Here is a 25458-nt window from a genome sequence, read left to right on the forward strand (position 1 = left end):
CACCTAATAGTTCTGCTGAAATAGAAGAATGAATGAGAAGAAGGAGGCAGAGAAGAAGTTTTCTCTCGTAGGCAGAGAAAAAAATAAGAGAAGAAATGAGAAATCTAGAGTTTTTTTTTTCATTTTATATGGTGCATCTATTAACCGAAAAATCGATCGGTTATCGTCTGCCGAACCGAACCGAATTGATAACCGTATTACTAAAATTATTTTACCGATCGGTTTAGCTTTCCCCTCACAATCAATGTCGAGAGCCGAAATTTTTGGTGTTCTCGGTTTGGTTTTCCCGGTTTATTCCGAATGACCAGGCCTAACAAAAATAATCTTAGAATAACAAGAAATCCAAGGCTAACTTATGTACTCGTTTTTTAATGTGTCTTTTTTCTGAAATTCACTCAACTGTTATTTTTTTTTGAATTGAATGTAATTTTTTTTTTGAGAACTTTTTTATATTAGTTTTTTTTTTTTGCACCAAATAACTTCATTCAACTCAAACGGATACAATGAGGATAGATGTACTTGGACAGGCCCAAAATACAAGCAACATAGCTAAAGACAGAGCAGCTACAAACTTCAAACAAATCAACCAAAAATGATAAGTAAATGGATAGGCAAGAGTACACCAAACACTGATCACGTAAACAATATCATCAAGGAAACCTCCAACCTTGGCAACATTAAAGATAATAAGTGTAAAGACTTCTTGTGGAACAAGGAGCAACAAAAGTGCTCTAGATTCCGAGCTTGATGCTGCCACACGGGCAGCAGAAGCAACCATGAAATCGGTTGTAAACACAATGGAGACAAAGCACCAAATTACTGAACCGTTGATAAAACAAGAAAGCACAGCCTCAATGGAACATCCTTCACATGAAAGGGTTAAAGAAGAAACCCCATTGCAATGACCCAACAGCCATAACAAAACGGAAGGGCAATGTGGCTGAAAGCGAGCAGCCAAACCGAACTGCGAGTATGAGAAACTATGGAGAAATAAGTGATAACACCCAGATCTATGGAGAGATAAGTGACAACTATCAATTCGGTGATATATAGGATGAGAAGCATTTGTAAAAAGACGGATGAGGTCATAGTTTGAACTCTATCTAGTACGATGTAATAGTTCTCATGGGAAAATAGAACGTTTCCCCTCATTTTTACATTAGAACTATGGTTTTGGAGTTTATCATTTTCTTATGGCGGTTGAGCTTGTAAGAAGTCTATAAAAGGACTCCTTATGATGTATAAAAAAAATCAACCTCCAACAATTAGCTTAATTCTCTAGAAAAAGACTTGGATGAAAGGGAAGGTACAGTTTCGGACATGTTTGTCAACGAATCTTACCATGACCGCTAACTAACTATATTACACACTGCTCCTGGATCTTTTGAAAAAAATATTTGTATTTTCTTAATTTTATATGTTTGACTAATTTAAATTTAATTAGGTACATACTTAAATATTCTTCTATAAATACCCTTTTATTATATAGTATGTGTTTATATTTGTATTTTTTTTGTATATTATACACAGTAGATACATATATTCTTCATAATTTGCGCAAGTTGTAGGTAAAAAATTATTGCTTGAAAATATGCCCAAATGGTTGGATACGCACGTAGTTTTTATATCATTTACTCATTCTTTCTTTCTTTGGCAGCGTTGACATTTCTGGATATTGATTGGGCATTCGCTCACCCAACGCCCCATAAGAGGTATTTGCTCTTCCACTGAGCATGAACCGTTCTTTATCTCCCAAAAAAACAAAAATGTGGAAGAACATGAAAAGAATTCTTTTGACATTGGCTGTGATTGAGATCTTCTCCATTATACACCTTGTTCAACCACAGAATCAAGACGGTAATCTGAGTTTTCATAGTTATCTACATAATTTTATGTATTTTATTTATTTTGTCCAGCTTTTTCTTTTATGTTTGACCAGGATTCATCAGTTTGGATTGTGGCATGCCCATTGATGAATCTCCTTATACCGATCCGGATAGTGGATTAGTATTCACATCGGATTCGGTCGTTATCCAGACGGGAGAGAGTGGCAGAGTCGAAAAAGCTTTCGACAACATACACATAAAACCATATCTGGTTATGAGATACTTTCCAGAAGGACTACGAAACTGTTACACCCTGAATGTCACGCGCAACACAACTTATCACATTGGAGCCATGTTCTTATATGGAAATTACGATGGTCTTAATACTTACCCAAACTTTGATCTCTATCTTGGTCCTAATAAGTGGGAGACAATAGATTTGGAAAGATATAAAAACGGTACATGGGTTGGTATGATCCACACTCCACGATCAAGCTCTTTGGAAATGTGTCTTGTCAAGACTGGAACAACATTTCCATTGATATCAACCATTGAAATACGCCCTTTTGGAAACAATACATATGGCCCTCGTCCTGGTTCGCTGAGCACTTTACGGTACTTTTTCAACGATACATCTAGCAATATCAGGTACGTTCGTAACTCTGTTTTGAAGCATTTCCATTGGAGATGCACTGAAATAATTTTTCGTAACTGTTTTGCTTGACTTTTACATTATTATTTTTTTTTTTTTTTGTTGATAACCTCAAAGGCAAGGTAAATCTAATCATAATCTCCGTAGGTAGTTTAGTCTATTCCCTTTGAGAATATTCCTTCTCTTGAGGGAGAGATGGAATTAGAGGCATAAGACCATCACCATTGGTTATTTTTGGTTGAGTGTATTTTTTTTTGGGAAAATTATAAATAAAGGAGTTTTTTCCAAAAATTTGGCCATCTACACTTTTTTTTCAAGATTGTCAATTGTGACGAAAATGCCCTACTAATAGAAATAGTGAAGTTTTGAAAAATTTGAACCAATAAACAAACAGAAAACCCATGTTAGTATACAACTGTTAAAAAAAATTTGAAAAAAAAATGTTTTGGGTGTCAAAATCAGTTTGTAAATTGCTGATTTCTAGTCTAAATTGTTTAGAATAGACTTTCTACGATTTTTTCTCTTTCTGAAACATTTAGATTGTTTATTCTACAGTTTGTACATGTTCTAAGAAGTTTAGACGGAAAATTTGTTCTAAAAATTTCAGAACCTGAATTTTGTATGTTCTACAAAATTAAGAATAAATATTCTACGTTTTTCTTCATTCTACATCAATTCAAAATTCGTTTTCTACGTTTTACCCTATATACTAAAAGAAGTAGAAGATATATCATAGAAATTTTTAGAATTTGTAATCTGTAAACCTTAGAATACCCTAACATAGAAAGAAAATAAATTAAATAAGGAAAGTGAATAATTTTAAATATTTTTTAAATATTCTTAATTTATGGTTAATATTTTGTAATTACTGTTTAGATTTGTTCTAATACATTTTAGAATGCGTATTCTAAATTATTTAGAAGATAAACAAATTAAAAAAAATCGACATTATACCTTAACGTGATCGATTAGCTCTTTTGGGAAAAATTTTTAACCTTAATTGGTTTCCAATCGATCAATTTCCCTTACTTTGTCAAAACCCAAAACAACAATTTAGGCCCACTCGATGAAGCCCCAAAAACCGATTAATTGATGTTTTCTTAATTTCAGGGGACAAAAAATCAACAAAATTTATCTGAAAAAACAATTAAGGGCATAATTGGCTAATTTTATATCATAAAACCTATTTAACCAAACTTTTGAAAAAAAGTGTAGATGGCCAAATTTTTGGAAAAATATCCTTTATTTATAATTTTCCCTTTTTTTATTTAATTTTAATGTTATTTAATGAATAGTGTTTTTAGAATGTGTAAAAAGGAACAAAAATGTTTCCAAATAGACATTTAAGACATTATTTTGACATTCTAAAGAAAATAACCATTTAATATTTAAGACATTATTTTGACATTCTAAAGAAAATAACCATTTAATATTATTAAAAAAAATTATAAAAAATTTATAGACTTAGGTCCATAGTTAATGCTTTTGCCTGAGATATTTACCAGTTGAGGTATTGGTTCTTGATCAAATAGATATTATTATCAAGTACTCAAAATTTTATTCTTAGAAGCACATTAACTTTTCAGTTTTTGCACAACATAAGTTATTTTATTCTTAAAAACACAAAAACTGAAAATACTACAACCATAAATAAAAGTTTTATCAAATTAAGTTAATATTAAATAACTTATGTTGTTCTTTTTTAACTTCATTATTTATTTTTATTAGTTAATATCCATGCTAAATGAATTGCATCTTTTAGTACATGTCAAAATTTAATTAAGAACACATGTAAAATTAGCATATATATATATTTTTTTTTTTACTAGTAGTCACTCCGTGCTACGCATGGATTTAGTTTAAGTTGTTTTTGGATATTTTTTTGTAATTTTTTTTGATCATCAACATCTTTTTTTTTTTACTTCAAAACACCATATCTTATTAAGCCGGTTCAATTAGGATAGCCTCGTGAGCTAACCATTCCGGAACCTGCGGATTTACATAGGAAAAGAAAGATCCTCGTGCTCGACCCGCTTTTGCAAGATGGACGACACAGACATTGTTCAATCTAGGTATACATCCAATAGAAAACATAGAAAACCTTTTTTGATAAGACTGAAAAGAATCTAATTTCGAAGCTAACACTGGCAAGTCTTTTGACTCATCTATGACACTTAAAATCTCTTGACAATCTGTCTCAAAATGAACTATATAATATCCCAGAGAGAGAGAGCACTTTCCATGGCCCAGCATAAAGAAAGAGCATTTTCATTGAAAACTTAAAATGACAACTATATTAAAACAGAGGGAGTATTTCATTATTATAGGAGTCACATAAACTTTATGAGAGTTATAGATATGAAATCATTACATATTAATATATTTTCTTATATATGTAATATTTCTATAAATACTATTATTAATCATTCATTGTATTAATATAAATATTATGAAAGTTACGAAAATGAGAGTTAATTAGTACAACATATGAGATTGATGAGACATAATCGAAAAGTTAATAAAAAATGTCTCATGTGTATAAAAATGCATTATTTTGAATTAATAACTAAAATTGTCTACTTTTTAAAATATATATTCAAAAATTATATATTATAAATATAGATCTTTGAACGGGCATCTTAGCTAATCAAATCATAAAATTAAATATATATTCACTTCTCTCTTTATACAGAAATATGTACAGTTATCTCTTTATCAAAAAAATATATTCAATTCTCATTTAGTTATTTAGATATTATATATTAAAATATACTTTAGTTTAGTTTGAATGGATTGAAAATAAAATAAATAATGTAATATCAAGATCATGTGAATTATTTATATTAATGCCTGGAAATAAAATAGCCAATTATTACTCGACATTATCCTATACAACCCAAATATATATATTATAATCTTATATCCTTAAACAATTTAATCATCAAATTATTTGTTAAGCGAAAATTTTATTATGTAAATTCAATTTAATAAATTTGTTACACTAAAAATTAAAAGAAACAAAATGACACTTGTGAAAGAAGAGAACATCAAATGACAATCTTTTGAAGCTTTCCAAAAGAAAACTTTATTTTATTATTAGATGATATAATAGAGTAAGATTTCTTTCAACTCTTACTCTAAGAATCTGGCGCCCAACATCATTATATATTAAAATTCTTTAAAACCAAATACATTTTAGAAAGGTATTGGGTTTTTTTTTTTTTTACAATAGCACCCTACTCTACCCTTGATTCAACCTCCAACGAAATACACAACACTGGTATCAATAGGATTGTTGTTTGGGTCATCCATATTTGGGAAGTTCGAGACTTTTGAAGAAACAATATGTTACTTATTGTTCCTAATGAAAATGTCTCCTTACTGATGAAAATTCAATTTAATAAATTTGTTACACTAAAAATTAAAAGAAACAAAATGACACTTGTGAAAGAAGAGAACATCAAATGACAATCTTTTGAAGCTTTCCAAAAGAAAACTTTATTTTATTATTAGATGATATAATAGAGTAAGATTTCTTTCAACTCTTACTCTAAGAATCTGGCGCCCAACATCATTATATATTAAAATTCTTTAAAACCAAATACACATGACATTATTTATTTATTTTATAAATATTTTTAAATGATTGCATAAATCAGCAAAAAATGAACAATAGAAAAAATAATTTACATTTTTGGAAAAAATATTCAAGACTTAGTAAGACAATATGTCTTCTAAAGTTAAGAACTTTCCAAAAACGGATGATCCGAAGAACGATACTATTGTTACTGGTGTTTTGTTGTTCGCTGGAGATTGAATCGATGATATAATAGAAAGTAAATGTTTTTGTTTTCACAATAGTCTGAAAGAGAATGTGTTTGTATGGTAATAGGTTGTTTTTAGAAAACTAAACTTTATAAAATGTTTGAGCCTTTAAGAAGGAGAAGGGATTGAAATCAAATATTAATGATCATAAATTCGCAAGTGTTTCAAAATAATAAGTTAAGAATGAGAAGTAATATAAAAAAAAATGAAAATTGAGGAAAATAGTAGGTATAAGGCAATACATAAAATGATGGTATTATTTCAAATCAAAACATAACTGATTATGTTCATAATTAATTCTGAAATTCCTATTATGAAAAACTTCTTAATTTTATGTAATTCAAAAATAACATAACGTTTGAAATAATAAGTGCGAATCGAACAAAATAATTATAGAATTAGATCAAAACTATCTCATAATCTTACATAATTTTCTAGAAAGTAAGCTCAAAATTTTAATTTTATATAAACAATTTTTTAAAAATTTAAACTAATTTACTTAAATAATACCTACCCACCATCTTACTTAAATTTGATTATGTTTGTGCCTATAAAAATTATATAAGATTCAAACACAGAAATTAAACCCAAGAATTCAAACCTATAAATTTAATTAAATGTTGGTATATAGTTCCAAGATGAAACCAACCACAGACTGATATAAGGGTGGCTTTAGATTCTTAGAGCAAGGCCAACGCACATCTCAATACGAGTGTCTCTTAATAAAAAATAAAAAATAAAAATTAAAAAGTTGAGCAAAAAGATAGACACGAGGTCTCGGAGCAGACCCAGCCAGACACTCTTCTAACCCTCTCTAGCTTAGGTGTCATGTTCTGATTGATTCGATTTAAAAACACAAATAACTAATAAAATTAAATAATACTATTGTATTAAAATATTATCAAAATAAATTTGAGATCTCACTTTTAAAGGATCACCGATGGGTTTGCTCTTAGGGGTTGCATATGTTTCTAATTAAAGAAGAAATGAAATACATATGGTTTTTTTTTTTTATGGGCATGTAGTTAATTAGGTCTAAACTATAGTTAATTAGGTCCAAACAAAAAAATACAGGTGTCAGAAATATAGGAAGACAAGTGTCATCCCCTTAGCAAAAGTTGAGAAAAACCTTCTCATATTATATAAGATATATTTGTCTTTATTAGTTTTCCTTATTAGTCTATCTTTTTTAACTACAGACATATAATTTATATGTTGATATCCTTTATTTTCTTAATTAGTTTTCATACTATGTTGAAGAAAAAACTCATTTTTGACATGTGACACTAAACAATATACTTGATATCATGATTCTGTTAATGGTTAACTTTGAAAACAAAAAATTCTATCTATGGGTGTGTAAACCATATATATATTTTTGTATATATGGTTGTGTAAACCATATACCATTCCTTCTTGAAGAGCTTGAAATAAAGGTGGGTATAAAATGCAAAGAAGAGTTGGACAAAATATATTCTTATTTTCTAATGATTGATTGCCCTATTATTTGTATGTGATTGATGTGTACAATATATACTAGATTTGACTCGCGTTACACCGTGGGACAAATGATTTGATAAAATAAATAAATTAGAAGTATTATATCTTTGTTAATTTTGTTTGCTTTGTTCACTGTTTAAAATTTTATTATTTGTATTTTGATTGTTAATGTATGATTTAATCCACAATATACTGCAGGACAATTAATATGTCTATTACTCTAATATTAATATTGTTAACAAAATAATGAAATGGTTTCTTATCCTGGTAGTACATAATTAATGATATCTTAAATTTATATTAATATTAACCCAAACATGTCCTACCATATAACATCGTTTCATGATATTTTACCTCGTGGTATACCGCAGGACAAATTTTGTAAAAATTTAAATATATTTTTAATATTTTAAACGTTTTATAAAGTTTGTTTTTTAAAAAAATAGAGATATTTATAATATTTAAACTTTGTAAGAAATTTAAATATTTATAATATGTGAAACTTCATAAAAGTTAAATATTATAAATATCTCGTTTTATAAAGTTTAAATTTTTGAAAAATTAAAATATTTATAATATTTAAACTTCCTATAAAGTACAAGTATTTATAGTTTTTTGAAATTTTTTAAAAGTTTAAATTCTCTAAAATAAAAAACTGGAATAAACTGAAATGTTTTTTAAATTAGATCAAGTGTCCACATCATTTTTATTCAGAGTCAATTTAGTATCTCTTTTATAGTATGATTCTGAATCTTTGTCATGTGTGCTTTTAGGTGATGTAGGACATTGTATATATATATTTTATTTTATTCATTAGTTGAGTAATATATGTCCGTTTAGAAATTTTGAATTACATCATATGAAAAAAAAATTACTAATATTATTAACTAATAGATTATATAATAATTCAAAATAATTTAAATATAAAATTAAACAAAAGTCTAAAGGTAATCACATATATATGTTTTAATTAGGTTGAGAGATTTCGTTATCTTTTAAATCTTACCTATAATTAATTTTAGAATTTTGGTAACTAAATTTTGTAGGGATTAACATTGCAAATAAAAATTTAAATAAAAAAAACTATAAAGATAGAACATACCAAATGTATTTTAAAAATGTTAATATAGATTAGGCTTATATATCCTAGCAAAGGCTAAGTGTTATAAACACAATTATTGGAATCTGTTTTAGAAAAGTAGCTAAGAAAAATATGTTGTACTTAAGATAAAACTATGACTAAAATGCTCCTCTGATATCGGAGTGAGAATGTCTAAATGGTCATGTACTCTCTGAGATAGTAGTGTAGAGTGTGGTTTAGCATCATCTGGTTAACGTAATTCAAACCAAAACTAATCCATTTAGGAACTTCAGTCCAGGCCCAATAAAGAATCTAGTTATCAGTTTAAGGCTAAACATTTCGGCACTTGTCGTCTTGTCGAGGGCAAGCCGACCTAATAAAAGAGAATAATGCAAACAAATCTTATCGAGCAATCGAGATCTCGAAAATATAAAAGGGAATTCGGGCACCCAGAGAAAGGAGGAAAAATCATACTCAATAACCCTAAGCTTAAGTTTTCTCTAAGAGTTAGACATTTCTCGTAATTTTTAAGCTGTTCTTGGTCAATAAACAATCCACTTCTTCATTCTAAACCCTCTTTTAAGTTTCCGATTAAACTTAGTTTTGTGAGTTTTGCTCGCACATCTATTCACCCATATAACATACTATTCATATTTCAAATGTGCTCTTTATAATATATCAAGCTAATTTAGTAGATATTGTTTTTTATTTTGCATCTTTTTGGATCGACAAGATTCGATCTATTGTTAATCCTATTATGCAGACGACTTAAATACGCGACAGAGTATTATAAGTGGCAGAGTGGTGTTGCTGTAGTGGTCTTGCTGTCACGATCCGGAGTATAATGTTGTGTCTTCAAACATAAATTTAGTAATAGCATGTATAAATAAAATGATATGATATCCCACTTCCAATCTTATTTAATTTATCCATAACAATAATATCATGGCACAACAACGCAACCATCTGAATCAATAAAAGAAATGAATGTACTTTTACATCTATACTAGTATAATTGCAGCATTTTTTGCTCAAAAATATATTTTGGAAATATTTACTATTGGATACCATTAAATACTTATATTCATATCCAAACAAGTTTAGTTAACTATCTATACTATTCTTATAACCAAACATAATTAAAATATTTTAAATATTTATATATATAATGTTTCTTAATTAATATAGATATATTTAGAAGATGATACTAGGACTTTTGTGTCTCCTATCCTAGCAGGTTCAATTAACCTTATGTGCTGTAGTACTTAAAGTGTCAATCCAAATGGGATGTTGCTAACACTCAAGATACAATCAAGCAATCACAAGTTAAGCCAATTCAAAAAGAGTGTTTTTTCTAACAATCCTAGAATGACAAAAATGCAAACGGAAATGTGTTCTGGAACTAGAAAAGAGAATGCAAGACAAGAAATGAAAATTAATAAAAACAGAAACGAGTCTAAGCATGAACTAAAAAGCAAGAAGCGAAACAATCTCAGGAATGTAATATCAATCAAAAAGATAAAAGTCCTAAGGATGGGGGTAATTGATGTCGGTGGAGTATCCTAGTCTACAGAGTGTTTAACATGCCACAAGCAATCTATCCCTAAACAATGAACATCACAACTTAGCTAATCCAATCTCTTGGTAAAAGCTACTCAGACTCAACCACTATCATACCTAGCTCTCGCTAGAGAAACGTGGTCGAGCAGGCATGACAAACAAGTTCATTCACGTCAACAAACATCCTAGACAACTAATCTCTTAGGCTAGGAACGTAAGTCTCTGGCACTAGTTGGTCAGACATTTCATCGAACACCTTTTGGGTGTGGAAATGTCTCGAACCTAGTTTCAATTGATCAGAGAGAAACTAGTAATTCTAACTCTAGTCCAGAAGGGAATCATACAAATCAAGCTTAAACACCTTACATCCTAAGATCCTCCACCTAATCTATCCCATCCTCAAGAACTAACGCACTACTCAGATCCGGAAATCATCATCAACAACACAAACTCAGAAAACATTGAAACAAGCATTCTTAGATAGGTAAAAATAAGATAAACAAGTTTGTCAAAGAAATCAAATGCAAATACTCAATGTATCAAAAGATATCTGGATACAAAGTCTGAGAACGGTTTTTTGGTGGCTAGGGAAACCTTACAAAATAAAAACGAGATAAAAAACTTAGATGATGTCGCAAAGACTTAACAAAACGTATTTATAGTAAAGACATAAAATCCCTAAAACTTAAAACGACAAGATGAAGAGTCGGTTTGGGAATCTCCTGAAGCGTGTAAGATGGAACGTCTTCCTGACATGTGCGAACGAGTGATGGCTCGAGTGAATGATGGCGTTGGCTCGAGTGGAGTGATGGCGTTGGCTCGAGTGGCGCGACTCGAACGGCACGACAGCACAACTCGAACGGCACGAATTGAACGGCACGACAGCGCGACTCGAATGGCACAACTCGAACGGCACGACAGCGCGACTCGAATGGCACGACTCGAACGGCATGACAGCGCAACTCGAACGGCACGACTCGAACGGCACGACAGTGCGACTCGAGCTGGATGTATACGCTTCCACTAAAACGATGATAACTTTTGAACCACAGATCCGATTGGCTTGAAATAAATGGCATTGGAAAGATGACTCAATTCTCTACAACTTTGATGAAATCGTCGAAAGCTGAATCCCCAGGCCGGTGGCTCGAAGGACGACTCGGATGGCGACTCGATCGACGGTCAAGGTGTTGCTCGAGTGGGTGACGACTCGATCGACGGTCAAGGTATTGCTCGAGTGGGTGACTCGAACGACGACGAACAGCGACTCGAACGGCGATGCTGAGCGATGTGTTCCCAACGTCTCCTAGATACCTGAAATACTCCAAAATGCACAATGTATGCAAGGATGATGCAAGAACTACCTAGACATGCAAAGTGTATAGAAAAGACTAGAAAATATTGCAAAACAATCAGTTGTCCTAGCTAAATGCATGATAAACATATGCTAAAAGGAGACAAAATATAGACATATCAACTCTCCCAAACTTATTCTTTGCTTGCCCTCAAGCAAACGATCAAGAACAATGTATGGAGAAGAGGTGTGAAAATGGGGTCTCAAAACCTAAAACATGCTGAATAGAGTAATTAGAATCAAGGTCCTTGTTTTTAGTTCTATGATGCATGGTGAAGGAACTCTATTTAAAAACTTTAGACAAGCTCATCACAACCTGAAACAATTCCGAACCTTAGTCTACACATGCCATCATTTCTATCATTCCCTTGGTGACAGCTTGTCCTGTGGAAAGGTTGTTAAAGGGTGAGGACCAGGGTTCGAGGAACGCCTGGCGCACCAATAACCTACTGGTGGATTGGGATATCCACAGTGATGTGTTAGGATCGATGCCCTGCAGGGCCAGCTTGGAGTCCGTTGGGATGGCTAGCGGTGGGCTAGCAGGGTCCACGGACGGTCCGTTAGGGCAGCTAGCGGTGGGCTAGTGGGGTCCGCCGGACGGGTTGTCACAATAATAATGCGGATTGTATACTAAATCACTAAAATTTAAAAAAAAATAGTATATTAAAAGTTAGTATTAAAACAGTATATTAACAAACAAAAAAAATTATGTAAAACTTCTCTGCTGTATACAGCGGATCATGATCTAGTGCTTTCTTATTAATATAGATACATAACTCAGTTTCTGGTTTATTGCAAGATTCTTAAATATGGCTAATACAAGATTATTGCAGGTAGAAACTAGAAACGGAGTTATGTTTCGAGTTTATTAAACATAACTGCAAGGCAAAGAGAATTTGGTCTAATACAAAATTCTTACATATGGCAGGTATCCTCATGATATCCATGATCGAATTTGGTCTCCTTACTATCATGAATATTTAGAATGGCGTATAATAAACACAACCTTCAGTATAAGCAGTCCCGGAATCTATGAAACACCAAAACTTGCGCTGGCGACAGCGGCAACCCCTTTGAATGACAGTTTGCCATTAGAAATCTACTGGTCAACGAAACCCCCTACCGCTGCAGTTTATGTGTACCTCCACTTTGCCGAGATACAAGCCTTGCGAGCCAACGAAACCAGGGAATTTGACATTTACTTCAACGAAAACTCTAATTATTCAGCTTTTAGTCCGCCTAAGTTAGAGCAACGTACTATAACCTTTTCAACAGTACAGTGCCCTGAAGGGTTCTGCTCATTGCGACTAGTAAGAACGAAGAAGTCAACTCTTCCACCTCTGATCAACGCTATTGAGGCTTTCAGTATCATTGAGTTTCCATTTGCGGAAACTAACCCAAGTGATGGTATTTCACCAAAGTTCCACTATTTTAGTTTATTCTAAGACGATACTTTCATATTATAGTTCTTACATTATCCTATTTCTATGACAGTTTCGGCAATCAAAAATATCAAAGATACGTATAGGCTATCTAAAATCAGTTGGCAAGGCGATCCATGTGTTCCTCAAGACGTTTTCTGGGAACATCTAAAATGCAACTACACAGAAATTTCCAGTCCACCAAGAATAACGTCCTTGTAAGTTTAATTCAGATTCGAAAATGACTTTAACTGAATATCTGACAACTTAAAAATGATTTTACGATTCTATTATAACAATTAGGAACTTATCATCACAAGGATTGACAGGGATCATAGTACCAAGTATACAAAATCTGACACAACTTCAAGAACTGTAAGTTCCAGTGGTACTGTATACCACACTTGCATACATATTAACCATAATACTATTTTAAATAAACTGAGAAAAAAAAATGTAAATAGTTTGGACTGAATCCTGCATATTTCAGGGACTTATCCAATAATACCTTGACCGGAGAAGTCCCTAAATATCTTGCCAAGATGAAGTCGTTGTTGGTCATGTAAGTTATTCTGAAATATAATGATTAATGAACATCTCCTAACGTATTTCAGGACATGTTTATAATGTCCTCTGTCTTTTTTTTTTTTTTTGGCATAACAGAAACTTAAGTAAGAACAAATTAAGTGGTTCAATTCCTCAAGCCCTCCTTGATAGACAAAACGATGGACTTTTGTTAATGTAAGATTTGACCTAATAAATCTCGTTTTAAACACTTAATGCAACAATTTTAAGTGATTGACATCCTCATAACCGCATGTAATTTGTGTAGCTATCAAGAAAATCCAGAGCTTTGCAGAGTTAACTCATGCATTGTAAAGGAAAAAAAGAAATTCTTAGTACCAGTTGTCGCGTCGGTAGCTTCTGTGGTTGTTATCATAGTTATCTCGCTTCTCATTTTCGTGATCCGGAAGAAAATGGTGTCTGCAGGTTAGATTACTAGCATTTAACATTCAAAAACAAATCTAAGGATTAAAGTTGATTATGAAACTCTAAATCACGCAGATAAGCAACCCACAAAAAGTGGGACGGTAGAAGATAGTGGAGATTCTTATGAATCTGAACCTTCATTTCTGACAAAAAATAGAAGGTTTACTCATGATGAGGTTACAACGATGACAAATAACTTTCAAAGGGTTCTAGGTGAAGGAGGATTTGGAGTCGTTTATCATGGTCTTATAAATGGTGCTGAACAAATAGCTGTTAAAGTGCTCTCCCAATCATCAGCTCAAGGGTACAAGCAATTTAAGGCAGAGGTACTTGTCTAATAATTAATACAAATACTTACGTATCTTTCCTTCTTTTTTATTTGAGATAATTATAAGTTGATTGATGGTTGGCCATTAGGTGGAACTTCTTTTGAGAGTTCACCATATAAATTTGGTGAACCTTGTTGGATATTGTGATGAAGGAGAGCACTTAGGTCTCATCTACGAGTACATGCCCAACGGAGACCTAAAACAACATTTGTCAGGTAAAATAAAAATATCTACTTACCGATTTGCGTAATTATCAAGTACGGTTTTCGATCCGTGGGAACAAAAACTATATTGTTTCTGTAAACCTTTTCTATGTTGAAATGCCTTTAAACAAAATTTGTGCTGGATTAATACAGGGAAATGGAGTGGCTCTGTCTTGAGCTGGAAAACTAGACTAATAATAACTGTGGATGCCGCACAAGGTTCATCCTAAACTATTTTAAATATACTTTTATATTTTCCTCATGAATGAGCGTTGTCACATTGGAGCATAGATATTTTAAACCTTAAGTATATTCAGTTATTCATATATGCCTATAATTTGTTAATTAACAAAGATAAAATTGTTATGTAGGGTTGGAGTATTTACACACAGGATGCAAACCCGCAATGGTTCACAGAGACGTCAAAAGTTCAAACATTCTATTGGACGAACATTTTCAAGCTAAGCTAGCTGATTTCGGACTTTCAAGATCTTTTCCCACTGCGAATGAAACATATGTGTCCACCGTTGTCGCCGGCACTCCGGGATATCTTGATCCCGAGTGAGTATTAGCCTATTAGGACATTCTATATGTTACTTACAAATCCCCATCTCCTTAAGTAGTATTTCTCGGTGGACATATGTTTGTGGATATATAACTTTGTCTCATATCTTGTTTTGTAGGTACTATCAAACCAATTGGCTGAGTGAAAAGAGTGATGTCTATAGTTTTGGAATTGTACTACTTGAGATCATAACAAACCGACCTATAATCCAACATGCGCGTGAAAAAACTCACATAGTAGAATGGGTTGGGCTAATGCTTCAAAAAGGAGATATTAGAAGTATTATAGATCCAAACCTTCAGCAAGATTATGATAGCGGTTCAGTCTGGAAGGCTCTTGAATTAGCCATGTCTTGTGTTAATCCTTCTTCAGCAAGAAGACCAAACATGTCTCGAGTGGTAAATGACCTAAAAGATTGTCTTGCATATGATACTTCAAGAAGAGGAGGGAGCGTAGATATGGATTCAAAGGGTTCTGTTGACGTGAGCATGAACTTTGGCACCGAGGGGATCCCAAAGGCACGCTAGTTCTCCAAATGACAATATAGTCATTGTGGCCTTTTCGTCAATCTAAAATTTTTCATCATTAAAAACATGTGCGGCAGATTGATATTTTTAAATTCTGCTACCTTTCCCGATTGGATATATTTTTGTTACTGAAGATTGGATAATTAAGCGCTTTTAACGATAATGAGATTGCAGTCTTAAAAAGAATAAAGACTCACACTAGCACTACAAAGAAAATGTCGGCGTTTACCATAATCCAAAAATCCTAAGAGACTACTCAGTCATGATCATGAAAACATAGAGAAATGAGTTTGATGTCTGTGAGATCATGATCAGAAAAGGTAGATAAAAGATTTCAGAGAAAATGCCACTTGAAACTTCAAAAAACCAAGATTCAAAACAAGATCTAAATAGAGAAACTTTAAGAAAAGTTTAGAACCCTCATCAAAGCCTAAAACAAAGCATCTCCTCTCCCCAAAGTAGTGTTAATGTATTTATAGGAAAGATAAAAGCGAACTGTTGATCCTGGACAACCAGATCGGATCCGGTGCGGTACTGCCGTACTAGGCTCCTTCGGTCTTGTCCCGGCCAAATAACATGTTCGGTCACCATGTGGCCAAAGAGGATGGCTGAATGAGCTTTGTTTGTGGTACTAGAATTTTTGTATGTCCTAGCCGGTTCAATTAACCTTATGTGTTGTAGTACTTAAGGTGTCAATCCAAATGGGATGTTGCTAGCAATCAAGAAGAAATCAAGCAATCACAAGTCAAGCCAATTCAAAAAGAGTGTTTGTCTAACAATCCTAGAATGGTCAGAATGCAAAACGGAAATGAGTCACAGAACTAGAAACGAGAATGCATGACGAGAACCGAAATGAATGAAAACAGAAACAAGTCTAAGCATGAACGAAACAACAAGAAACGAAACAGTCTCAGGAATGCAATAAAAATCATAAAGAAAGAGGTCCTAACACTACAACAAATATGCACATTGTTAACCAGAGAAAAACGCTATCATAGGTCTTTGATAGCGTTTTCATGAGCGCTGTTTTAGGGCACTGTTATTATATGTACCCCATATACAATAGCACTTATTACGTATGCTATGTTATAAAAATATAACATAGCTTTAAGAAATTGCTATATTATCAAGATCATAATTTTGAAAAAATTTATACAACATTTGTTTTTTCGTGCTATGTTATAGTTTTATAGCATAGCTCTAATAAACTGCTGTATTATCAAGATTATAATTTTGCAAAAATTTATACAATATTTAATTTTTCGTGCTATGTTATACATATCTAATATAGCTGTTGCGAAATGCTGTTTTATCTTGTTTACTGTGCTATGGTATATTCTTTTATCATAACGTTTACCTGTACTTTTATAGCATTTTCTGATATGTGATTATAGCACACATAACCTGTTTTATAAAATCTCATAAAATCTGATTAATAAACGTCTCAGATCCAAAATACATAACAAAAGTCTCAAGAACATCAGTTTACCATCAAAGTCTCAAGAACATCCAAAATAAACAAGCAATCTCAAGTACTTAACATTACACAATAAAACCATCAGTTTAAGACATAATGACCTTGTTCTCTGGCCAAGCAATGCAGGAGCTAAGTGCATCTTCAATAATCTCTATTTCATCGGATGGCCTCCAAACTTTTACATTTTTCACCTTCACAACATCTATCCACACTTTAACTGCATTAGAACCCAAGCGAGTAAAGTGAACCTTATGTTCTGGATCATTTGTTCCCCATCGTCCTTCAGCCACAACCCTATTCTTTTCAGTTAAATCCATCAACTTGCACTTCTTATTCTCCTTGGAAATAACTTTATTAATGCGCTGCCATGTTTACAATATAAACCATCAGTCATCATATAATTAACAAAAACAACTTCATAACATATGAAAACACTTACTGGAGACTTCCTGAGAGGAGACTGTGATGGTAAAGTATTCTTTATTGGTGATATTGGACCCGTTGCATCATCAACAGGAGACTCAGAACCAGATGCAGACTTAGAAGACATAGATGCAGATTTGGCCTGCGATGCAGCCTTTGAAGCTGTTGCTGAAGTTTTGGACTCTGTAGCAGACTTAGAAGCTGTGGCTGCAGACTTGGCCTTTGATGCAGACAAAGAAGCATGTGATGTAGCATTCTGACCAGTTGGAGTTGAGGGATTTTCAAAATCAACCTTACTCAGGGGCCAAGATACGTAAGCCATCAAACAGTCCTCAAGAAATGACATTTCAGCTGTAGGTCTCCATAGTGATGTATCAGGCTGCTTTACTGAATCCACAAATACTTTAACTGCTTTTGGTCCAAGAGGAATTCCGTTAACCAACGCACTTGGTTCTTGTGTCTCCCAACGCCCCTCAGCAACAATGACGTCACCCTTAGACAAATCCAATAGTTTACATTTGTTTCCTTGTATACCCTGTTAAACACAATCAGTAAACAAATCCAATATAATTAATTAGCATTATAGACAGGGGTAATACATTGCTAACACATTGCTAGAAATTATAAATACCATAGGGGCAATGTCTTCCATTTGGATGTTGTTGTCTACCAGTCTACACTTATCAGTTGGCCATGCGATTATATGTCCAACAGCTTCTTTCATATGAAAGATCTTTTGTGCAGGTCTCCATAGAAATGCATCTGGTTTATATGCAGCTTCAACTAACACTTTGAGATCATAAGGGCCAAGACGACAGTCATTCACTATGTCATCCGGATCAGAAGAAAGAATCCGACCCTCACCAACATTTTCATCAATGTCAGACCAATCAACAAACACACACTTAGGATGTGCTCTTTTGTTTACACTCTGCAACAATTTCATGAGCAACTAAGAATCATAAACGACACTAAGAAGAATCACTTAGCTGATATGAAAAGAAGTAAGAATATGTTACTCTTGCAGCTGAGTTTTCATCCATTTCAGCTTCTGGTCTCTGTAACATAAACAAAAATAACATCAATTTATATTACTCTAACTGGCTGATGAATAGTGGGGTTTCAGCATCCCGGATCTTTGCAAGGAACTCATCCTCTTGTTGGTCCTCACCCTCTGCAATCTCACTTAAGTCGCCCACAGGTTGGTCAGCTAAGTCACCTCTAAAAGCCAACTCTTGATCAAAAAATTCAGCAGCTTTATATAACTCAAAAACTTCCTCATTCCACTGAGTTGGTTTACTTTGAAATTCATCTACTGACTTCACATCTCCATGATGATACCAATCACTATGCACCTTGTATGCCTCATCCATCCCTCTTATTACAAGATGCTCAACCACAACACTGTTTAACTGTCGTACTACATTACGACAGTCTTTACAAGGACATATTATCATTTCTATGTCACCTAAAGCCGCAGACACATCCCTTACAAATTTCCAAGCTCCACTTTTATAACCAGGATCAGCTCTTCAATGGATAATTAAAGAAAAAAATCATAACTAAAAGAACATCTTAAAGTATCCAAACCCAAAATAAAACCTAATTATGAAATATAATTCCTTACCTGCATAGATGCACCCATGCCTTGTCCAACATTATATGTTATAATATAAATTTTAACCTTTATAGATAAAATAGAGATACATATTATACAAAGCTCACATTAAGCAACAATTCAGACAATACTGCACTACTTCAGACACATACAGATGCTCTTAAACCAATATCTAACTGTGTAAAATCTCACTAATCTAATCACTATTTATACGAATCAGACTCAAAGGACAAAACATAGCAATCACCAATATTCGTGTGTAATAATAATGTTTAACTATTGGTTGAGTGATACTAACCTGTTGTGTGAGTACAGAGAAATGAGAAGCTTCAGTTCCCCAACATTTCAATCACCAACACTTGGGAAAAAAAAAAAATCGTTCAGTTTATGAAGGCGCAAATACTCAAATCCAAAAGCTATTTTTGAGTCAAATCTGTAAATAATCGAACCCTAACAAAACAGATGGATTCGAAACTCCACATTCTCAAAATCTGTAAATAATCGAACCCTAAAAAACAGATAACGAAATAAATCTAGATAAATCGAACCCTAACAAAACAGATAACTAAATCTGACCCTTATCGAAATCAAAAGCTGTTTGAAATCACAAATAATCGAAACAAATAACGAAATTAGGAGGAAGAAGAAAGACATGCCTCAAAAATGGATTCGAGCTATCAATTGCGATGGATATGGAGATTTAGGGCGAAATTGGGGCTTTTCACAAACGGCGAAATTGGGGCTTTTCACAAACGGCGATAAAACTGAAGAATTGATAAGAAATTTAGAAGAATTTGAGCACACACAGAGAATTTAGAAGAAGAAATCTTCTTAGGTTGAGCTTAGGTTGTAACGAGAGAGAGAGAGAGAGTGTGTCGAGTTTTTGGGTTTTTTTTTTATTTGGCGATTAAGTGAATAATTTCACTAAGTATTGGCGGACAAAAGTCACTTTTGTTTCCCGCTACATAATTTTCCTATCATAGCGTTAATAAGATGCTATTAAAAAGTAAGCGAAAAAAAATCTCATCTTTCATAGCAGTGACGGAAAATGAGCTATATCCGTCTGCTATCAATGTACATATTTGTTGTAGTGTAAGGATGGGAGTAATTGATGTCGGTGGAGTATCTGTCTATAGAGTGTCTAACATGTCACAAGCAAACAATCCCTAAACAATGAACATCACTTCTTAGCTAATCCAATCTCTTGACATAAGCTACTCAAACTCAACCACTTCCAAACCTAGCTCTCGCTAGAGAAACATGATCAAGCATGGCTAGAAAAAAAAGTTCATTCACGTCAACAAACATCCTAGACAACTAATCTCTTAGACTAGGAACGTAAGTCTCTAGCACTAGTTGGTCAAACATTTCATCAAACACCTTTTGGGTGCGGAAATGTCTAAGACCTAGTTCCAATTGATCAGAGAGAAACAAGTATTTCTAACTCTAGTCCAGAAGGGAATCATACAAATCAAAGCTTAAACACTCTACATCCTAAGATCATCCACCTAATCTATCCCATCCTCAAGAACTACCATACTACTCAGATCCAAAAATCATCATCAAGGAGGCAAACCCAGAAAACATTGAAACAAGCATTATTAGATAGATAAAAATGTGAAGAACAACTTTGTAGAAGAAATCAAATGTAAATACTCAATAAACTCAAAGATGTCGGATTACAAAGTCTCAAAGCGTTTTTGGTGGCTAGGTAAAACCTTAAGGAAAAGAACAAAACGAGAATAAAAGATGTCTCAACCAAGACTTAACAAAATGTATTTATAGTAAAAACATGTAAATCCCTATAACTTAAAACGACAAGATAGAGCGTCGGTTCGGGAATCTCCTGAAGCATGTGAGATTGCAACGTCTTCCTGACATGCGCGATTTAGTCGGTACGCGTCCAGTGGCTCCAAGTGAGGTCGAGTGATGCGCGGTGAGGCTGGCTCGAGCGAGGTCGACTGGTTGGAGTGGAGGGGTGTTGTCTCGACTCAGAGTGGTGTTGGCTCGACCCAGAGTGGTGTTGGCTCGATCCAGAGTGGTGTTGGCTCCCAGAGTGGTGTTAGCTCGAGCTGGGTGTATACGCATCCACTAAAACGATGATAACTCTTGAACCACACCTCCGATTGGCTTGAAATAAATGGCGTTGGAAAGATGACTCAATTATCTACAACTTTGGTGAAGATGTCGAAAGCTAAATCCCACTCGAGTAGAACGGCTCGAACGAGGTGGAGTGGTCGCATGATGAGTGGCTCGAACGATGTATTCCCGACTGGTGACTTGAGAATGGCTCGAGTGATGTGTTCCCGACTGGTGACTTGAGAATGGCTCGAGTGATGTGTCTAGAGTGTGTGGCTCGAACAGCATCTGGAGTGCGTGGCTTGAGCGGCGTCTGGAAGGTTGGCTCGAACAGTTGCGCTTCCAACGTCTCCTAGATACCTGAAATACTCCGAAATGCACAATGTATGCAAGGATGATGCAAGAACTACCTAGACATGCAAATTGTACAGAAAAGACTAGAGAATGATGCAAAACAATGAGTTATCCTAGCTAAATGCATGATAAATATATGCTAAGGAGAGACAAAATATAGACATATCAACTCTCCCAAACTTAATCTTTGCTTGCCCTCAAGCAACGATCAAGAACAAAGTATGGAAAAGAGTTGTGAAGACGGGGTCTCAGAACCTAAAACATGCTGAATAGAGTAGTTAGAATCAAGGTCCTTGTTTTTAGTTCTATGATGCAAGGTGAAAGAACTTTATTTCTTAACTTAATTGAAACGATTCTGATCTTTAATCTACACATGCAATCCTATCAATCACTCCCTTTAACATTTATTAACAGAGAACCGTGAATAAAGGTCAGAGACGAAGATGGTCTCCTTCTCAAGTGGTTTTATCAATACTGAACAAGGTTTTCTCATGAAAAGGAGTTGAGCTTAAGAGAAGGCTAAAGGTTGAAACCAACTGATACATACAAGAGCAGCGCCTTGTCTACCCAAAGGTCCCCAGGGAAACTCAGTCCTAACATTCTAACCCCGAAGTTGGTCATATCTCTATTCTTCATCAGAAACATCATCTCAAACTCTTTACACTTAGTCTTAGGAGGAGTTCACTTCTTTTCATTCTAGCGGATTGGGAAATCTTTATTATCACTATGGTTCTTTTTCTTTTCTTCTAAGGACTCTAGACATCTTAAGCATTTTTACTTTCTTTTCTTTGTCTAAACTTTTATTTTATGCCTCGAACCAATAACTCTTTTTACTTTGCTCAACCCAAATCCTTTACTAGACTTGTAAACTTTGAAAACACATCCCCCTCCTAAAGACTTTCTACCCTTTACTTTCTTTTTGCTCTTCACTTTTGTGCACAAATCCATACCCAATATCCAAAATCGAGTTCTCACCTAGTCCTACTAGTCCGGATAACGCGAACTAGAACTACACAGCATCCTACTCTTGTCGGTTAGAATCTAACACTTTCTAACAAGCTCCACTCGGAAAAGGCTTGACACTCACGAATACAATTGGCTTGAAAGAACGGTTGGTCAAAGGTGCGGGGAACTGTTCCAAAGATGGGAATCAGCTACTTGGATTGACAAGGGTGGTAAAAATGTGAAAGACAATCCAAGTATGTATATGGTATCCATGAGTTCACTTTCAATGCATAACAAGATAATTGCAAATCAGGATTAGGTTCAGATAAATAGGGAATGACGTCAATTCAAAACATGCTTCAATGAGGACTAGAATGCAATTTCGAGAATTTGAAAACCTGGTTCAGTCTTACATTTCAAGTTCAATCAACAAGCATCAAAGAACTAATAACAAGGGCCTTGATCCTATCTTGTTGAATCGAGCATGCTAACAAGGTTACAATCATCATCAACCCCTATGCTAAATGCAACAACCTTATATGAATAACCCTAGACTCAATCCTAATATGCAAGTGCAAACTACATGAACACTCTGTTTTTGTGGAAATTTTCGATTTTTTTTTCAAATTTTTTTGGTTTTTTTATGCAAATAGATGGATGCAAACGCAAACATGATATGATGCAAAAATTTGAAAATAAGAATCACAAAACACAACATCAGATACATCATCTCAAACCTTCCCCCGAACTTAAATTGCATAAGGATTTGAGAATCACAACAAAAACAATGCATGAATGAAATGGTATATACAAAGGGAAGGTAGGAGTGCCTTAGTAGTAGAAGAAGGAGTTTGTGCTCGCCCAAGGAGAAGCGTGAAACTGACTCTATCTTTCGCCTTGTTTGGGATCCGTGGAAGTGACCTCAGCTGGTTGGTTGACTTGCTGCTCAACCGCTTGCGTGTTCTGATACATGTTCGGCTGCTCGTCACACTACATGTCATCGACTCTGAACTCACCATGGTCTGATACCAACACAACAACCTCCGTAAGCTGATAATCACCTTGATGTTTGATCTGCTGCTCGACTCCGTGCATGCCCTGATGTGGGCTCAAGCGGGTGTCGTGAGTGGCTCGAGAGAGGTAGTCGGAACATGGCTCGATTTTGGTAGTTGGACCGTGGCTCGATTAAGGCAATCGGAACGTGGCTCAAGAGACACGGTGAGGAACGAGTAAGAGGACGTCGGCTCGAGTGTGTGATGAGAGTGGACGAAAATTTCTTTTCTCTGTATCCCCTATCGCTGTTGCCCATACTCACTTCTGTAGATCCTTGACACTAGAAAACCAAAAACAAAAATCAAAAACACAAGGATCCTAAAAAATATTTACAGTGATACCTTTGGGACTTCCTCCCAAATGAGCTTGTTTAAAATCCCTAGCTTGACTTTTCAGCTTTTTAGGCTTTTGGGGGTTCATAGAGGAGCACAGAAGACCCCTCTGGTCGGACTTGATCAGCTAAATATTTCTTGACTCTCTGACCATTTAAAGTGAATTCGCTACCATCCTTGTTCAGAAGAGTGATGGCTCCGAATGGCAGAACTTTCTTGACGTCAAAAGGTCCAAACCATCTAGATTTAAGCTTTCTAGGAAATAACTTAAGTTTGGAGTTGAAAAGCAAAACCTAATCTCCAGCCTTGAGGTCCTTGACAACAATTTTCTTATCATGAAAATTCTTGGTTCTTTCTTTATAAATCTTTGAGCTCTCATAGGCATCAAGTCTGATTTCTTCCAACTCATGTAGATCAAGATTCCTCTTAGCTTGAGCTGTATCAATATCCAAGTTCAGCAACTTGATAGCCTAAAGCGCCTTGTACTCAACCTCCACAGGGAGATGACATGTTTTACCATATACCAACTGAAATGGTGTTCTGCCTATCGGCGTTTTGAAAGCTGTCTTGTACGCCCAGAGAGTCTCGTCCAACTTGACAGACCAATCTTTCTTCGAAACCCCAACAATCCTTGACAAGATACCCTTCATCTGCTTATTCGAGACTTCAACCTGTCCGCTGGTCTGAGGGTGATACGCAGTAGACACCTTGTGTTTGACTCCATACTTTCTCAGCATACTCTCAAACACCTTGTTGACGAAGTGAGTTCCACCATCACTGATCACTGCTCTGGGTATCCCATACCTTATAAAAATTATACTTTTAACAGCTTCAGAACAACCTTGTGATCATTGGTAGGACTGGCAATGGCTTCGACCCACTTAGAAACATAATCAACTACCACCAGAATATAGACATTACCATTTGATGGAGGGTTGAAAGGTCCCATGAAGTCTATACCCCAAACATCAAATATTTCTACTTCCAGGATCGGATTCTGGGACATCTCATTCCTCCTTGTGATGTTGCCCATCCTTTGACAAGCGTCACACTTGGTGATGAAACTGTGAGTGTCTTTGAACAAGGTAGGCCACCAGAGACCCGCTTGTAGAACCTTCTGAGCTGTCTTGAATGTGGCGAAGTGACCTCCATAGGTGGAGCCGTGACAGTGCTCAAGCACTCCCTGCACTTCCCCTTCTGCTATGCACCTTCTGAAAAGACCATCAGAACCTCTTTTGTACATATAAGGTTCATCCCAAAAGTAGTGTTTGACCTCTCTGAAAAACATCTTCTTCCTGTAGGGATCCATTTCATCAGGAACTTCTCCACAGACCTTGTAATTCA

General features: G+C 34.5%; 2 protein-coding genes and 1 long non-coding RNA gene across 3 annotated transcripts; 1 reads left to right on the forward strand and 2 right to left on the reverse strand.

Annotated features, from left to right (window-relative positions):
• Positions 1 to 1651: 1651 nt before the first annotated feature.
• LOC104786798 (putative leucine-rich repeat receptor-like protein kinase At2g28990) lies at positions 1652 to 15993 on the forward strand. Its single transcript, XM_010512249.3, has 13 exons — positions 1652 to 1857; positions 1940 to 2474; positions 12727 to 13205; positions 13293 to 13437; positions 13523 to 13594; positions 13710 to 13781; positions 13883 to 13960; positions 14052 to 14209; positions 14285 to 14535; positions 14627 to 14753; positions 14895 to 14960; positions 15113 to 15302; positions 15425 to 15993. Exons 1-13 carry the CDS (start codon positions 1734 to 1736, stop codon positions 15831 to 15833), a joined length of 2706 nt encoding a protein of 901 aa, XP_010510551.3. The 5' UTR covers positions 1652 to 1733; the 3' UTR covers positions 15834 to 15993.
• A 946-nt stretch (positions 15994 to 16939) lies between these two features.
• Positions 16940 to 19712, reverse strand: LOC147943724 (uncharacterized). The gene is made up of 4 exons (XR_015556936.1): positions 19650 to 19712; positions 19361 to 19417; positions 18933 to 19263; positions 16940 to 17159 (listed from the first exon to the last, which is right to left on the reverse strand). It is a non-coding gene; the product is annotated as an uncharacterized LOC147943724 (long non-coding RNA).
• On the reverse strand, positions 17241 to 18776 carry LOC147943725 (uncharacterized). Its single transcript, XM_087452058.1, has 4 exons — positions 18753 to 18776; positions 18365 to 18664; positions 17750 to 18268; positions 17241 to 17672 (listed from the first exon to the last, which is right to left on the reverse strand). The coding sequence occupies exons 1-4, from the start codon at positions 18774 to 18776 to the stop codon at positions 17397 to 17399; spliced, it is 1119 nt and encodes a 372-aa protein (XP_087308184.1). The 3' UTR covers positions 17241 to 17396.
• Positions 19713 to 25458: the final 5746 nt, after the last annotated feature.

The sequence above is a fragment of the Camelina sativa genome, chromosome 5, assembly GCF_030686135.1.
Source record: "Camelina sativa cultivar CO46 ecotype springtype chromosome 5, ASM3068613v1".
NCBI lineage: Eukaryota > Viridiplantae > Streptophyta > Magnoliopsida > Brassicales > Brassicaceae > Camelina > Camelina sativa.

What these genes read in the sequence shown, in the direction of transcription:
- LOC147943725 (XM_087452058.1), bottom strand. Translation starts at nt 18,776, where the DNA reads ATGGATGAAAACTCAGCTGCAAGA. An exon ending in ATGAAAACTCAGCTGCAAGA is followed by an intron (nt 18,665 to 18,752) that starts GTAACATATTCT and finishes AAATTGTTGCAG; the next exon opens with AGTGTAAACAAAAGAGCACA. An exon ending in TGGAAGACATTGCCCCTATG is followed by an intron (nt 18,269 to 18,364) that starts GTATTTATAATT and finishes TGTGTTTAACAG; the next exon opens with GGTATACAAGGAAACAAATG.
- LOC104786798 (XM_010512249.3), top strand. Translation starts at nt 1,734, where the DNA reads ATGAACCGTTCTTTATCTCCCAAAAAAACAAAAATGTGGAAGAACATG. An exon ending in GGAAACTAACCCAAGTGATG is followed by an intron (nt 13,206 to 13,292) that starts GTATTTCACCAA and finishes TTTCTATGACAG; the next exon opens with TTTCGGCAATCAAAAATATC. An exon ending in ACAAGCAATTTAAGGCAGAG is followed by an intron (nt 14,536 to 14,626) that starts GTACTTGTCTAA and finishes GTTGGCCATTAG; the next exon opens with GTGGAACTTCTTTTGAGAGT.